This window comes from Mesocricetus auratus, unplaced genomic scaffold (genome assembly GCF_017639785.1).
Source record: "Mesocricetus auratus isolate SY011 unplaced genomic scaffold, BCM_Maur_2.0 Super-Scaffold_100004, whole genome shotgun sequence".
Classification (NCBI taxonomy): domain Eukaryota; kingdom Metazoa; phylum Chordata; class Mammalia; order Rodentia; family Cricetidae; genus Mesocricetus; species Mesocricetus auratus.
Genome location: NW_024429189.1, coordinates 912,028 through 925,337, shown reverse-complemented (window position 1 = coordinate 925,337; position 13,310 = coordinate 912,028). Strand labels below are relative to the sequence as shown.

Sequence of the window (13,310 nt, the reverse complement as noted above, 5' to 3'; positions counted from 1 at the left end):
CTCATCTCCTACATGTCATGCTTCCTCTGCATCTCCTTGCGACTCCACCCTTCTTTCCAGCATCCTCTGTGCCTGGAAACCGTGCCCAGCTATTGGCCATTCAACTTTTTTTTTTAATTACTTTCCTTCTTTTTTTTTATTTATTTTTATTATGTATGCATATAGTGTTCTATGCTTGGCCACCAGAAGAGGGCACCAGATCTCATTACGAATGGTTGTGAGCCACCATGTGGTTGCTGGGAATTGAACTCAGGTCCTCCGGAAGAGCAGGCAGTGCTCTTAACCTCTGAGCCATCTCTCCAGCCCCCGGCCATTCAACTTTTTATTAAACCAATCAGAGTGACACATTTCAGTGTATGAAGAGATTATTTCACAACCTTTCTTTTTTTTTAATGTGCATTGGTGTTTTGCCTGCATGCATGTCTGTGAGGGTGTCAGGTCCCCTGGAACTGAAGTTACAGACAGCTGTGAGCTGCCATGTGGGTGCTGGGAATTGAATCCACGTCCTTTGGAAGGGCAGTCAGAGCTCTTAACCACTGAGCCCTCTCTCTAGCTCCTCAGCTACCTTTTTTTTTTTTGGTTTTTCGAGACAGGGTTTCTCTGCATTGTTTTGGAGGCTGTCCTGGAACTAGCTCTGTAGACCAGGCTGGCCTCGAACTCACAGAGATCCGCCTGCCTCTGCCTCCCAAGTGCTGGGATTAAAGGCGTGCGCCACCAACGCCCGGCCTTTTTTTTTTTTTTTTTTTTTGCCCAGGACACCCACAGCAGACTGGGCCTTCCCCTATCAATTCGTAATTAAGAAAAAGTCCCCCAGGCTAATCTGATGAAGGCAATTCCTCAGTTGAGGTCTTGTCTTCCCACCTATGTCTAGGTTTGTGTCACTAACGAAAACTAGCCAGCAGAGGCATCGTATACATGTTTCCCCACTATGAGGTTCCCTCTGGATCTCTCTTCTCTTTGGAAGGATCAGTGTGCAAGGCCCACACGTAGGCCGTGGGGTGTTATGCTTGACCCTGTTGAGGGCAAAGTGTCTACAGGAATCACCTGTGCCAGGAATTGTAATCCCAAGAGGTATAAGAGGATGAGAAGTCCAAGGTCATTCTCAGCTACACATTAAGGTAGAGACCAATTCAGGCCCAAAGGGGTGGGGGAAGTGAGGTGGGGGGAGGTGTCTTTGTATAGTCCTGACTGTCCTGGAACTCACTCTGTAGACCGATGTCCTGGAACTCAGAGGTGCCTGCATCTGCTCCTGGGGGCTGAGATTAAAGGTGTGTGAACCATGCCCTGTCCATTTTTTGTTTACAACCAGACTGTACTTGAACTCTTTATGGAGAATGAATACCAAGCTGTTTACTGACAGCCAAGCACTCTGCCAAAAGGGGCTCACATCCAGCCCCCCCCCTTTTTTTTTTTCGTTACTGGTTGTCCCATGGCCCCACGTGCTCCTCTGACATATATCCAACCCCTGAGATCTGAAAATCCTGCCTGTTACTGGAAGTGTAACAGGCCTTCAGATCTTAGCACAACTGGCTCCCTGATGGAGGTACCATTCAGGCTGTAAAACACAGCATGTAGACAGCATCATCTGCCAAAATGAAAAGAAAGACCTAACAATCAAAGTCCATAGTTCTGGGAAAGTCTCAAAATGTACTAACTTGCTTTTTGATTAATTTAAATATGTGAACCTGGGACGTGGTTTTTGTGTTTAAAGTTTCACCCTGAGCCAGGCAGTGGTGGCACACACTTTTAATCCCAGTGCTTGGGAGGCAAAGGCAGGCGGATATCTGTGAATTTGAGGCCAGTCTGCTCTACAAAGCAGAGCTACCTTATCTCAAAAAAAAAAACAAAAAACAAAACAAACAAACAAAAAAAACCAAACAAGTTCATCCTGAGAAAAGGCCCAGGGCTACACTGAGATCCTGAGCACCTAGTGTAGTCGCTGGCTGGCAGATAAAGACTGTCTATTGGCTTAAACCTGTGTCTGAGCAGTCTTCTATGGTGCCCCATAACAGAAGGAAACGCAAGGCAAACAGGAGAGCTGGGCTCAGTTTGTATTTAACAATCAAGTTTTAAAAGAGATAAGATGAACGTTCCATGTTGTTTTTTTTACTTGCCTGCTTCTAATTCTAGATGGCCAGAACTCAGAGATCTGCCTCTGCTTGCTGAGTGCTGGGCTAAAAGGCTTGTGCCGCCGGGCACTGGTGGCGCACGCCTTTAATCCCAGCACTCAGGAGACAGAGGCAGGCGGATCTCTGTGAGTTTGAGACCAGCCTGGTCGAGTTCCAGGACACTCTACAAAACAATACAGAGAAACCCTGTCTTGAAAAAAAAAAAAGGCTTGTGCCATGCCAGGCTGCTTTCCTTTTCCTTTTCTTTTTTCTTTCTTTTTTTTTTTTTTTTTTTTGAGACAGGGTATCTCTGTGCAACTGTAGCTGTCCTAGAACTTTTCCTTCTTTTTTTTTTTTTTTTTTTTTTGGTTTTTCGAGACAGGGTTTCTCTGTGGCTTTGGAGGCTGTCCTGGAACTAGCTCTGTAGACCAGGCTGGCCTCGAACTCACAGAGATCCGCCTGCCTCTGCCTCCCAAGTGCTGGGATTAAAGGCATGCGCCACCACCGCCCGGCTGAACTTTTCCTTCTTAATTAAATGAACTTTGTAGCTCTGTAAGAGTCAGGGAATGCCAGCGTATCTGACCCATCCACCATTTTTCTGCTGTGAACTGGACACTCTGAACCAGGTCACATGTGTCCACCACCAGCACCACCAGCACTCTCCCCCCACCCTTTTCTGACTGGCTGTCCTGAAACTCACTATGCAGATCAGGCAGATCTCAATTCCTGGAGATCCCCTTGCCTCTGCCAGAGTGCTGGGATTAAAGGAGTGTGCCACCACACCCAGCAAGGACGGATGTTTTTTTCAACCCCATTTCAAATAGTGAAGGAAACCATGGCTGTGTATACAATCCCAAAACACAATTTAAATAGACTGGAGAGGTGGCTCAGCAGTTAAGAGCACAGGCTGCTCTTCCAGAGGACTTGGGTTAGATTCCTAGCATGGACATGGCGGCTCACAAGTAAGGGTAACTACAATTGCAAAATAACTAACATCCTTCTTTGGCCTCTGTAGGCACTGCATGTACACACATGCTACATAGACATATATGAAAACTAAACACCCACATGCAAATAAATCTTAAAGCAATTTAATAACACTCTTGAGAATAGTTTGTCTAGTTTGTCTCAGGTAGGAAACAAAAAAGACATAGAATATAATGTCTTGTTTGAAAGTTACAAAGTTAGTGCTTGAAATTGCCAGTCAGGTGTGGTGGAACCTCTAAAATCCCAGAAGGGAAGAAGAGAGCATTCAAGGAATACACAGTCTCCAACTCAAAACCAGAATAGAAGTCTAGCAGGTAAGCAAAAGCTAACAAGCAGGTTCTATGCAGGGCACTGTTTGCACTGGGACACGTGTGAGTGTGTGTGCATACGTGCTGTCCACTCATCTTCTTAAACTTCTCACTGGGTTTGTGTGCTATCCAGCCCCTACCGCTGTCTCAGTAGCGCCTGTTCATCTTCTTGAACTTCTCGTAGTGGTAGTCATCTGTGGCCTTCTCATTAGCAGGACGCTTGCGGTTGGGAGGGGACCCTGAGGAGAACAGAGGCTGCGTGTCATGATGAAGCCAGCAGAAACTACTGTTCCAAGGTGAGGACCTGGCTAGAGTCATTCACAACAGCAGCCCCAGCCCTGAGGCCAGTAGAGAGCCTTGCTACATGGCTCTTACTCATGTTTTTGCTGTTCCCTAACAGAAACTTTTAGACTCACTCTCTACTAGCTGGACAGCTTGAGGGCCCCAGAGCAATGGAGCTACCTCTACACCTCTCTTCACTTCACCAAGGAGGAACCACAGCTTGGAAAGAGGAAGGCATGTGGCCATGGTCCTTAGCAGGGGTGTGGGTCAGAAGCCTTGGTCCCCTAGGGCTTGAGCATTGCCCTGCCCAGTATGACTCTGTCTTCACAGGCCACTGAGTGCCACCCCCGGCTGTACTCACGTTCAGGCTCTGGCTTCTCCGTGTCACCCACTCGCAAGGGCCGGGCTTTGGGCTCTTCTTTGTTTCTTCGGATGGGTGCATTGAGTTCCTCGTGATAAACTGAATGGAGAAAGAACAAGGAACTATGAGGCGGGAGGTGGGGCTCTTAGGAGACTCACGGGGCCTGGGGCAGGCAGGGCACTCACAGCGGTTGTGCTGCACATAGTTCACAGCCATGTTGGTGGGCACAAACGATGTCTCACTATCCTTCTTCTTGTTCTGCTGCTCTGCCAGCAGCCGGGCCTTGGCATCCTCCGTGGAAATGATATTTTTTATTTTAGCACTATGAAAAGAGAAAGAGCCACACTTCACATGAGGCCATCACACCTTTGGAACTGACTGGGGAGGCCGACCACTCCTACTGCACAAGGAAAAGCTTCTGTCCCAGAGCACAGAGCGCTACAGTGTACCAGGCCACCTCATGCCTTTCCTTCTTTCCTTGTTTCCCAAGACAGGGTAACCCTGTGTAGCCATGGCTGCTCTGGAACTCACTCTGTAGACCAGGCTGACCTCTGCCTCCTGAGAGCTGGGATTAAAGGTGTGCGCTACCACCACATAGCTCCTTTTTTTTTTTTTTTAAAGACAAGATTTGTATGAAGCCCCATTTGGCCTGAAACTCAAGATCCATTTCCCCCCTGCCTCAGTCTCCCCAGGGTTCAGATACCAGTGTGTGCCACCCTGCCTGGCCCGACCCTGTGATCAAATTGGTATGGAAAACTCAGAGCCATCAGAGAACAGATGTGCTGTCTCTTCAATAAAGAGGCAATCTTGGAGCCTGGCAGTGGTGGTGCATACCTTTAACCATAGCACTTGGAAGCAGAGGCAGGAGGATCTGTGAGTTCCAGCCCAGCCTGGTCTACAAAGTGAGTTCCAGGACATCAGAGCTACACAAAGAAGCCTTGTCTCAAACAAACAAAAAACCAAAAAGGAAATTTGAGGCTGGGCATGTAGCTTAGTGGCAGAACACTTATCTAGCATGTGTGAGGCCCTGGTTCAAATCCCCAGAAATGCACATGTGTGCACACATAAGATATCATGCCCATGAAAATGAAGGGGGCTGCCTAAGGTTCAAACTTTCTAGACCAGAAAGAGACACAAGCCTCCTAGCACTTCAGTCTAAGCAATGAAGCTGCTGACCACTGCCTTTGTTTCCATGCAGATGAAAGAAGGCTCATGGAGGTGGTGTGGATCAGCCTTTACACAGCCCTTGACAAACATAGAAAGGAGTGGCCAAGGAGACACTTTTGCTTCCAGAGGTCAGGGGCCCCTGAGTCTCTTCAGCCACTGGGACCAGGTGTAAGAAACCTCTGGAGACAACTTGTCTCAGAGAACTTGTGTGTGGGTTTCCAAGGAGACCGAGAAGGATGTCCATAACTTTCGTGAGCGCGTGTGCGCACATGCATGTGTATGTGTACACGTGTGAGCACGTGTGGGAAGGGCAGAGGACAACCTCGGATATAGTCCATCAGGAGGCACATGCCTCACTTGAAGCACAGTCTCTCACTGCCTGGAACTCAGTAGGTAGGCTAGGCTGCCTGGGCACGAGCCCCAACAGCTCTCGGATCTGCACCTGCTCGGTGCGCCCCAGTATAGCTGCTTTTCTGGCATGGGTTCTGGGGATCCAATTGAAGTGCTCATGCCTACAGTGACAAGTACTTCACTACCCGTACCATCTTCCCAGCTTCCCTACGTCTCAGGAACGCTAGGCGAGTGCTGTGGCGGGTCTGTGTGACTGCTAACTGGAAAGCTGGTGGCTTGACCGGGGCGGGGAGACCTACTCTATACCCAGGTCCACCTCGGGGATGCCGCTCAGCATCTGGTTGGACAGCATCTCCTCCGTCTTCTTAGCAGAGGAGACACGGATGTTCTCTGGTAGCTCATAGAGGCAGTCCTCAGCATTCTTAGGCTTGGCTTTCTGTTCCTCTTGCTCCACAATCCCCTTCCTCTTCTTCAGCTCTGTCTCAATGTATTTCATCCTGAGAAGGGACCACAGGATTAGGGGGCCGGAAAGGCACAACAGGCACCTGCTAGTGAGCATTTTTTTTTTTTTTTTTGTTTTTTCGAGACAGGGTTTCTCTGTATTGTTTTGGAGGCTGTCCTGGAACACACTCTGTAGACCAGGCTGGCCTCGAACTCACAGTGATCCACCTGCCTCTGCCTCCCAAGTGCTGGGATTAAAGGCGTGCGCCACCAACGCCCGGCTACTAGTGAGCATTTTTAATGATGAGCTTTGTTTACATTTTATTCTCTGTGTGTGTGTGTGTGTGTGTGTGTGTGTGTGTGTGTGTGTGACAGCATATGCACTATAGCACGTGGGAGTCAGAGGACAACTTGTGGGCGATGATTCTCTCCTCCCACCACATGGGTTCTGGAGACGGAACAGTCATAAGGCTGGTGGCAGATGTCTTTACTCATTGTGCCATGTCACCTATCGATATGAGGAAACAATTTTAGAAGGCAGGTTCTCATTATGAAGCCCTGGCTAGCCTCAAACTCTATATAGACCAGGCTAGCCTTGAACTCAGAGATGAGATCTGCCTGCATCTATTTCTCAAGTGTTGGGATTAAATTCGTGTGTAACATACCTGTCTCCCATGAGGAAATTATCAGTTTATGGAAAAAGTAAGAAAAATAAAAATACCTGGAGGTTGTTTTTGACATAGTTTCACACCGTGTGACCTAGATGATCTCAAACTTGAGATCCTCCTGCCTCAGTCTCCTTGGTATTAGAATTACTGGTGTATACCACCATACCTGGCTTGAGTTCATGGAGTTTTGAAAATTTCAAGTCAAAACATCAATGTGTACTAGAGACTACAACAACCGATCTCTGGATGTGACCATACCTAATGCTCATTTTTTTAAAAAATATTTTATTTATTTATTATGTATACAATCTTCTGCATGCCAGCAGAGGGCACCAGATCTCATTCAAGGTGGTCATGAGCCACCATGTCATACCTAATGCCTTTGAAGACAGAAGGTGGCATTACGTTTCTGTTTTCTCCACCCCTACCCAACCCAGCAGAGTGAACTCGAATTTTTCAAGATAAAGGAAAAGTGAGAAAGAATTCCTGAGTGTGTGGGGCTCAAGGCCTTGGTGGAAAAGAAGTGGTAAATCCATGATAGTTCTTGTGCTTTGAGGAAGCATCACTAGTCCAAAAACTTCAAGGGCAGAGGATGTACTGTAGCTAGCATCTGTCCCACCAGAGAAGTAAGGAAAGAGAGTGGGAGGAGAGAGGGACGGGAATATAAAGGCAAAGACCCACCCTTTGAAAGGACCTCTGAGAGGCTTTCAAAGATCTCAAGCCTGAGAAGTTGGGAGAGCACAGCTAAGAAAACACGAGACATGCTATCTGTGACTAGACATTTCTGATGTCTGGCTGGGGCCCAATTCCAATGCTTACAGATACTGAGAACACACTGGTACCTACATATCTGCATCCTCATCCCTCCGGTTAGTTTCTGCAGAAAAGGACGTCCCCAGGTGCAGGTCCTCCTCTTCACTGACCCTGCAAGTACGGAAAAAGTCACATTCATTGAAGCCAAGTTATAACAGACAGTTCAGATACAAAAGGAAATACATAAAAACATATGACATGTTATAATATATAAAGAGAAAAACCCACACACACATGCAAGCAAACAGGCAGCAGCAGCTTTTAGACTTTGGGGAATGAGTGCATGCTTTCTTTTGCCTTTGCTTTTTAATTTATACTATGTAATTCCTGTGTATGCATGTGTGATCCTGCATGCACACAACATGGAGGTCAAGGATTGTGTTAGGGTGCGCTCGCTCCCTTTATGGCACCTCTCTGTCGTCTTTTACATGGGCTCTTACTAGCCCGGAGCTCATTATTTTGGCTAGACAGGTTGGTCACCAGTCCCCAGAATTCACTTGTCTGCACTCCCTAATGCAAGGGTTACAGACACATGCTGCTATGCTTGGATTTTATGTGTATCAGGAATGTCAACTCAGGCCCTCCACTTTACTCACTATGCTATCTCCCTAGCTCCTTAAATACATTTGCTTTTCTTCTTCTTTTTTTTCCAGTGAGGGTCTCATGCAGCCCAGGCTGGCCTTGAACTCCCAATCTTCCTACTTCCATTTCCTAAGTGCTGGGGTTTTCAGTGCATTATTTATTTATGTATTTATGTGTTAAGGGCAGCTTTTCCTGCTTGCCGCTTTGGTTTATCCCCCGCCAGCTGCCTGGGCTCTGCCACATTGTAGTCCCCAAATAAACACACAAGACGCTGTATTAATTATGAAGCTGTTGGCCTTGCTTGTTTCTAACTGGCTAGCTCTGACTTAAGTAATTACCCCATAATTGTTAATCTAAGTATGTTTCTTACCGGAGAATAGTTCTAGGCTTCCTACCCCCATGGCGTTACATGTTGACTCTCTTGTGTTTCTCCTTCCCAGAATCCTCCTGGACTCCTAGCCCCACCTATCTAGATTCCTATTGGCCAGCAGTAATTTATTGACATATACACAGGACTTCCCCAACATTTATGTATTTATTTATTTTTGGTGGAAGCCATGCTGTCACCCCTGGGAATGGTGCATAAATGTTTTGCAAATGGAGCCTCTTATGGCATGGCCCTTTGGAGAATCCCATCCCCCTGGCAAGGACTTGTGGGTTGATCCTAGGCAGCTCATGGGCTTCAGGCCGTTTTAACTTTTGTCATGCTTATTCTTATGGTAATTCTTAGTTTTGCTTTGTCAGTTGTGATTGTAGCTGAGTTTACTAGGAACAAAAGCTGACACTTTTTCTAAACATCTCTATAAGGAAATTAAGCCTCTCTGCAGTCATTCACAGAGGCCGGTTCCTCCTGTTGCCCCTGGCTGCCTCTGCAGTCATTCTGAGTAAGCAGGAGGAACTCACTAAGGTTAACGACTCTTGCTTATAACTATCCCAACAAAAGAGAACTATATTCCAAAGAACTCAAGATGAAATTAAAACTTATAGGAAGATATAAGGAAAAGATAAAGGACATAAGAGGTCGGTTATCACTCTGGCACCAGGACATGAATGGTTAGATATTTTCTCAGTTAAAACTCCCAGTTTCCTTGGAAGTAAAAGTACACGTAGAAACTGCAAGGAAGAATATAAACTTGGTCCCAATAGTTAAAGAATTAGATAGTCATTATTATTTTGAGAATTTGTAAAGAGCAGGATTACAACTGTTGTCCACATAAAAGTGACATACATACTATCTAGGAATTGACTTACACTTGAAAATAGTATCCTAGGTATGGCATCATATACTTAGCTTATTACAAAAATAAAAGTATCACATTGTTAAGGGATAATCATAGGGCTTGAATCTCCTGTTTTGTTTTTGAAGACAGGGTTTCTCTGTAGCTTTGGAGCCTGTCCTGGAACTCACAAAGATCTGCTTGCCTCTGCCTCCTGAGTGCTGAGATTAAAGGCTCGTAACTGCATGTTTGCTGCTGGTTAGGGCACAGCATGAATAAGATGTACCTGTCTAGATATAATCATTTGGCTTGCAATATAAAAAGTAATGATATGAGGGTAAAGATCAAGGACATCAAGGGAGTGGGGAAGAGGAAAAGAAACTAAAACGGGTAAATGTTAATGATTCTTGGAAAAGATTAAGGAGAAATGTACTGAAATCGCTCGTGCTTGAATGCATTAGAACTTGTATTAATAAAAACGGCTTGAGCTATTCAGGGTCATCTATTTGAAAGATAACCGGTGGTCATACTCTTCACTTTTCGACACCCTCGCGTCTCTCCTGCAGCTTAGAACCCTGCTGGAGCTGGACTCTGGTATGATTTTTTTGTAACTAGGTTTTCATACAAAACTTCCCCATGTTTGAAATAATGAACAAGACCCTTTACAAATGGATTCTTCTCTCTTGGCTCCGAGGCCTCCACTGGGGTTGTTTCTAATTAGCGTTCCCCTGGCACAGCACAGAGGTTGCAAGCTCTGCAGGGTGTCCCGGCAGCCCTCGCCTTCCCGCCAGCCACGGCCCAGGCAGGTCTCGCCAAGTCCCCTCCACTTACTTATCTTTGCCCCTCTCCTTCAGCTTCTTCATGTCCACCATGCCACCTGTGGCCATCTGGAAAGGGTCATCCTGCAGGAAGCACACCGTGAAGGTCAGAGGTCAATGTTGCGTGTCCTCAATCATTCTCAACCTTCTCTTTCTTTCTTTCTTTCTTTCTTTCTTTCTTTCTTTCTTTCTTTCTTTCTTTCTTTCTTTCTTTCTTTCTTTCGAGACAGGACAGTCCAGGCTGGTCTCAAACTCAGAAATCTATCTGCCTCTGCCTCCAAGTGCTAAGATTAAAGGTTCGTGCCACCACCGCCCAGTTTTTCTCACTTTGTATGTGACCATGTGTGTTAGTTTTGTGTGTGGACAGTGTATATACATGTTTATGTGTGTGTGTGTGAATGTGTGGTTGTGGAGGCAAGAGCCCAAAGTCAGGCATCTGCCTCAATCCCTTTCCACCTTAAGTATCCCAGACAGAGAACTTACTGATTTGGGTAGACTGGCTGGCCAGTCAGCTCCAGGGCTCCAACTGTCTCCACTCCACACCCTGCTCATGTATGGCTTTTGTGTGGGCACTAGGGCCTGACTCAGGTCCCCATACTTGAGCAGCAAGAACGTCCGCACTTTCCCCACAGAGCCATTCCCCCAACCCTTCCACCTATCCTTTGAGAGAGGGTATCTTAGTTTGCTTATTCGGCACATCGTCCTGACTCTGCCCCCGGGGCTGGGATTATAGGTAGGTAACACCACTGTCAGCTTCTCCTGTGGGTGCCAGGAATCCAAACTTGGAACTCTTGTGGTTGCACAGGAAGCACTCTGACTAGCCATCTCCCTGGCATCATGGTTACACATTAGGAAGACACACTCACAGAAGAGCAGCTCCAGAGAGGAGGCCACACTCACCACAAGAGTAGTCTCCTCTTGAACCTTCTCTCCCACCAGGAGGGCGGCAGCACTGAGCAAAAGAAATCAGACAAAGAAATGACACAGAGGCAAGAAGGGGATCAGTCAATGTGCTGGCTAGTGTCTTTTGTCAACTGAAAGAAGCTAGAGTCATCCCGGAAGAGGAAACTTCAATTGAGAAATGCTTCCACCATGCTGGCCTGTAGGCAAGCCTGTGGGACCTTTTCTTACTAGTGATTGGTGTGGGATGGCCACTGTGTGCAGGGGTCCCTTCCCCTGGTCCTGCGCTGTAATAGGACAGGTGAGCGTAACCCTGGGAAGTAAGCAATACGTGCTCCTCCACGGTCTCTGCTTCAGTTCCTGCCTCCAGGTTCCTGCCCTGTCTTCCCCGATAGCTGAATGTAGTAATCAGAACATGTACACAAATAAACCTTTCCTCTGCAAGTGTTTTTGTTTTGTTTTGTTTTTCGAGACAGGGTTTCCCTGTGTGGCTTTGGAGCCCATCCTGGAACTCGCCCTGTAGACCAGGCTGGCCTTGAGCTCACAGCGATCCTCCTGCCTCTGGCTCCCGAGTGCTGGGATTAAAGGTGTGCGCCACCATCACCTGGCTCCCACAAAGTTTTTCAATATAGGGTCTTTTTATATAGCCCAGGTTGCCCTCAAACTCCCAGGTTAGGATTAGAGGCGTGCACCAACCACGCCACCCCAGGTGTGTTGTCATTCACAATTCGTTCGTGCAATTAAAAACTCCAGTTAGGGCTGGAGAGATGGCTTGGAGATTAAGAGCACTGACTGCTCTTCCACAGGTCCTGAGTTCAATTCCTAGCAACCACATGGTGGCTCACAACCATCTGCAATGAGATCTGGTGCCCTCTCCTAGTGTACAAATGTATATTCAGGCAGAACACTGTATAAGTAATTTTATTTACTTACAAACTTTTATTTACTTATTTACTTGAAAAACAAAACAAAAAGAACTCCAATTAGTGACCGGGCGGTGGTGGCGCACGCCTTTAGTCCCAGCACTCGAGAGGCAGTGGCAGCCTGGTCTACAGAGCAAGTTCCAGGATGGGCTCCAAAGCCACACAGGGAAACCCTGTCTCGAAAAACCAAAAGGCAATTAGTGAGCTGGAGTAGACTCTGATACCACCAGGCTCAGGGCATGTGTCGGTTAAACATTTTAAGAAAGCTGGTCCCCTCTTCGGCCAGTGGAAGTGTATGTTTAGAGAAAGAACTGTGTCGAAGGAGAGATTTGCAACTGAGACCCTAGCTGGGAAGTGTCTGTGTCATCAATGAATGTCGCCACCCCCACCCCCGTGGTACCCACCTCACCCCGTTTGGCCTCTTCCTTAAGTTCTGCACCTCTCGGGTTTCTTCGAGTTTTAACCTGGAGGAAAATGAATACAAAGCAATGCACAGGCTGAGAGATCCTCTGAGGAACTCAGAGTTTAGCTCAGTTCCGAGGACATCCGTGTCCCTCGGCCGAGTCCCTAGCACTGTGGATCGCCGGCAGTCAGACCCATGCGACTCCGGAGCACCTTTCCGAGCTTCGGGACCGGAGAAATGTGTCCTTATCACCAGGAGCCTCTGAAAGACTACAGTCCTGGCTCCCGGGCAATGGTGTCAGCGCGGTGCCGGCCGGTAGCCAGTCCCAAGCCCGTCTCCCTTTTCCTGTCCCGTGGAGGTCCTGCCAAACACGTACCGAACCTCCTCTGACTCCTGCTCATCTTCCTCCGACTCCGAGTCAGCCCGCCGCCGGCGGAAAGTCTTCCCGGTGATCCGCATAGCGGCCCCAGACCTTAGGAGCGGCGCTACCAGCCGCGTAGTCCAGGGAACCTCTTTCTCTTCCGGCGCGCAGGAATGTCGTCAGAGCGCCGGCTGCATGAAGACCCTCCTGCGGCTCGCCAAGCCGCGCCCCAGCAGCATAGCCACCAGCTCCCGACTCCTAAAAGCCAGGGCAGGTACAGCCGCGTGGCCACACCCTCGGCCACGCCCCAGCGATGTGACCGCGCTCTCCACCAGCAAGACAGCCTTCGAACCACGTGGCCACGCCCCAGCAGCACGGCCACTCCCCCTACTCCCAGCATACATGGGCACACAACACTCGCACGGCCACGCCCCCGGCACGCACGTCCGGCCCCCTGGTAGGCAGCGCCATGTGACTCCGCCCCGTCCTTGGCATAGGCTCTCTCGATTGGACAGTTGACGGTGAGGAGGCGGGGCACGGCAGGCAGAGCCACAAGACTCTGCCCGGCGTCGCGGTGGGCGCGCTTGACTGACAGGCGGCGCGGTTGCGACGGCAGGTGA

At 48.2% G+C, this 13,310-nt stretch overlaps 2 protein-coding genes across 3 annotated transcripts in view; one reads left to right on the top strand and one right to left on the bottom strand.

The window, feature by feature from the left end:
* Positions 1–3,183: 3,183 nt before the first annotated feature.
* On the bottom strand, positions 3,184–13,020 carry CUNH9orf78 (chromosome unknown C9orf78 homolog). Its single transcript, XM_005085500.4, has 9 exons — positions 12,706–13,020; positions 12,331–12,390; positions 11,004–11,055; positions 10,117–10,187; positions 7,520–7,597; positions 5,864–6,061; positions 4,232–4,368; positions 4,047–4,145; positions 3,184–3,642 (listed from the first exon to the last, which is right to left on the bottom strand). The coding sequence occupies exons 1-9, from the start codon at positions 12,786–12,788 to the stop codon at positions 3,551–3,553; spliced, it is 870 nt and encodes a 289-aa protein (XP_005085557.1). The 5' UTR covers positions 12,789–13,020; the 3' UTR covers positions 3,184–3,550.
* Positions 13,021–13,208: 188 nt separating this feature from the next.
* The window catches only part of Usp20 (ubiquitin specific peptidase 20), a 32,299-nt gene continuing 32,197 nt past the window's right edge, over positions 13,209–13,310 (top strand). The window contains exon 1 of one of the 2 annotated variants that reach the window (XM_040745027.1): positions 13,209–13,306. The gene's annotated coding sequence lies outside the window, so the exon portion shown is untranslated. The remainder of the gene's footprint in view (positions 13,307–13,310) is intronic. The other variant, XM_040745029.1, reaches the window with a different exon arrangement.

Bases quoted from the DNA above. Each gene is read 5' to 3' on its own strand.
- CUNH9orf78 (XM_005085500.4), bottom strand. From the start codon at position 12,788: ATGCGGATCACCGGGAAGACTTTCCGCCGGCGGCGGGCTGACTCGGAG. The intron at 12,391-12,705 runs GTACGTGTTTGG...ATTTTCCTCCAG, and splicing joins CAGGAGTCAGAGGAGGTTCG to GTTAAAACTCGAAGAAACCC. The intron at 6,062-7,519 runs GTAGGTACCAGT...GTCCCTTCTCAG, and splicing joins AGGGATGAGGATGCAGATAT to GATGAAATACATTGAGACAG.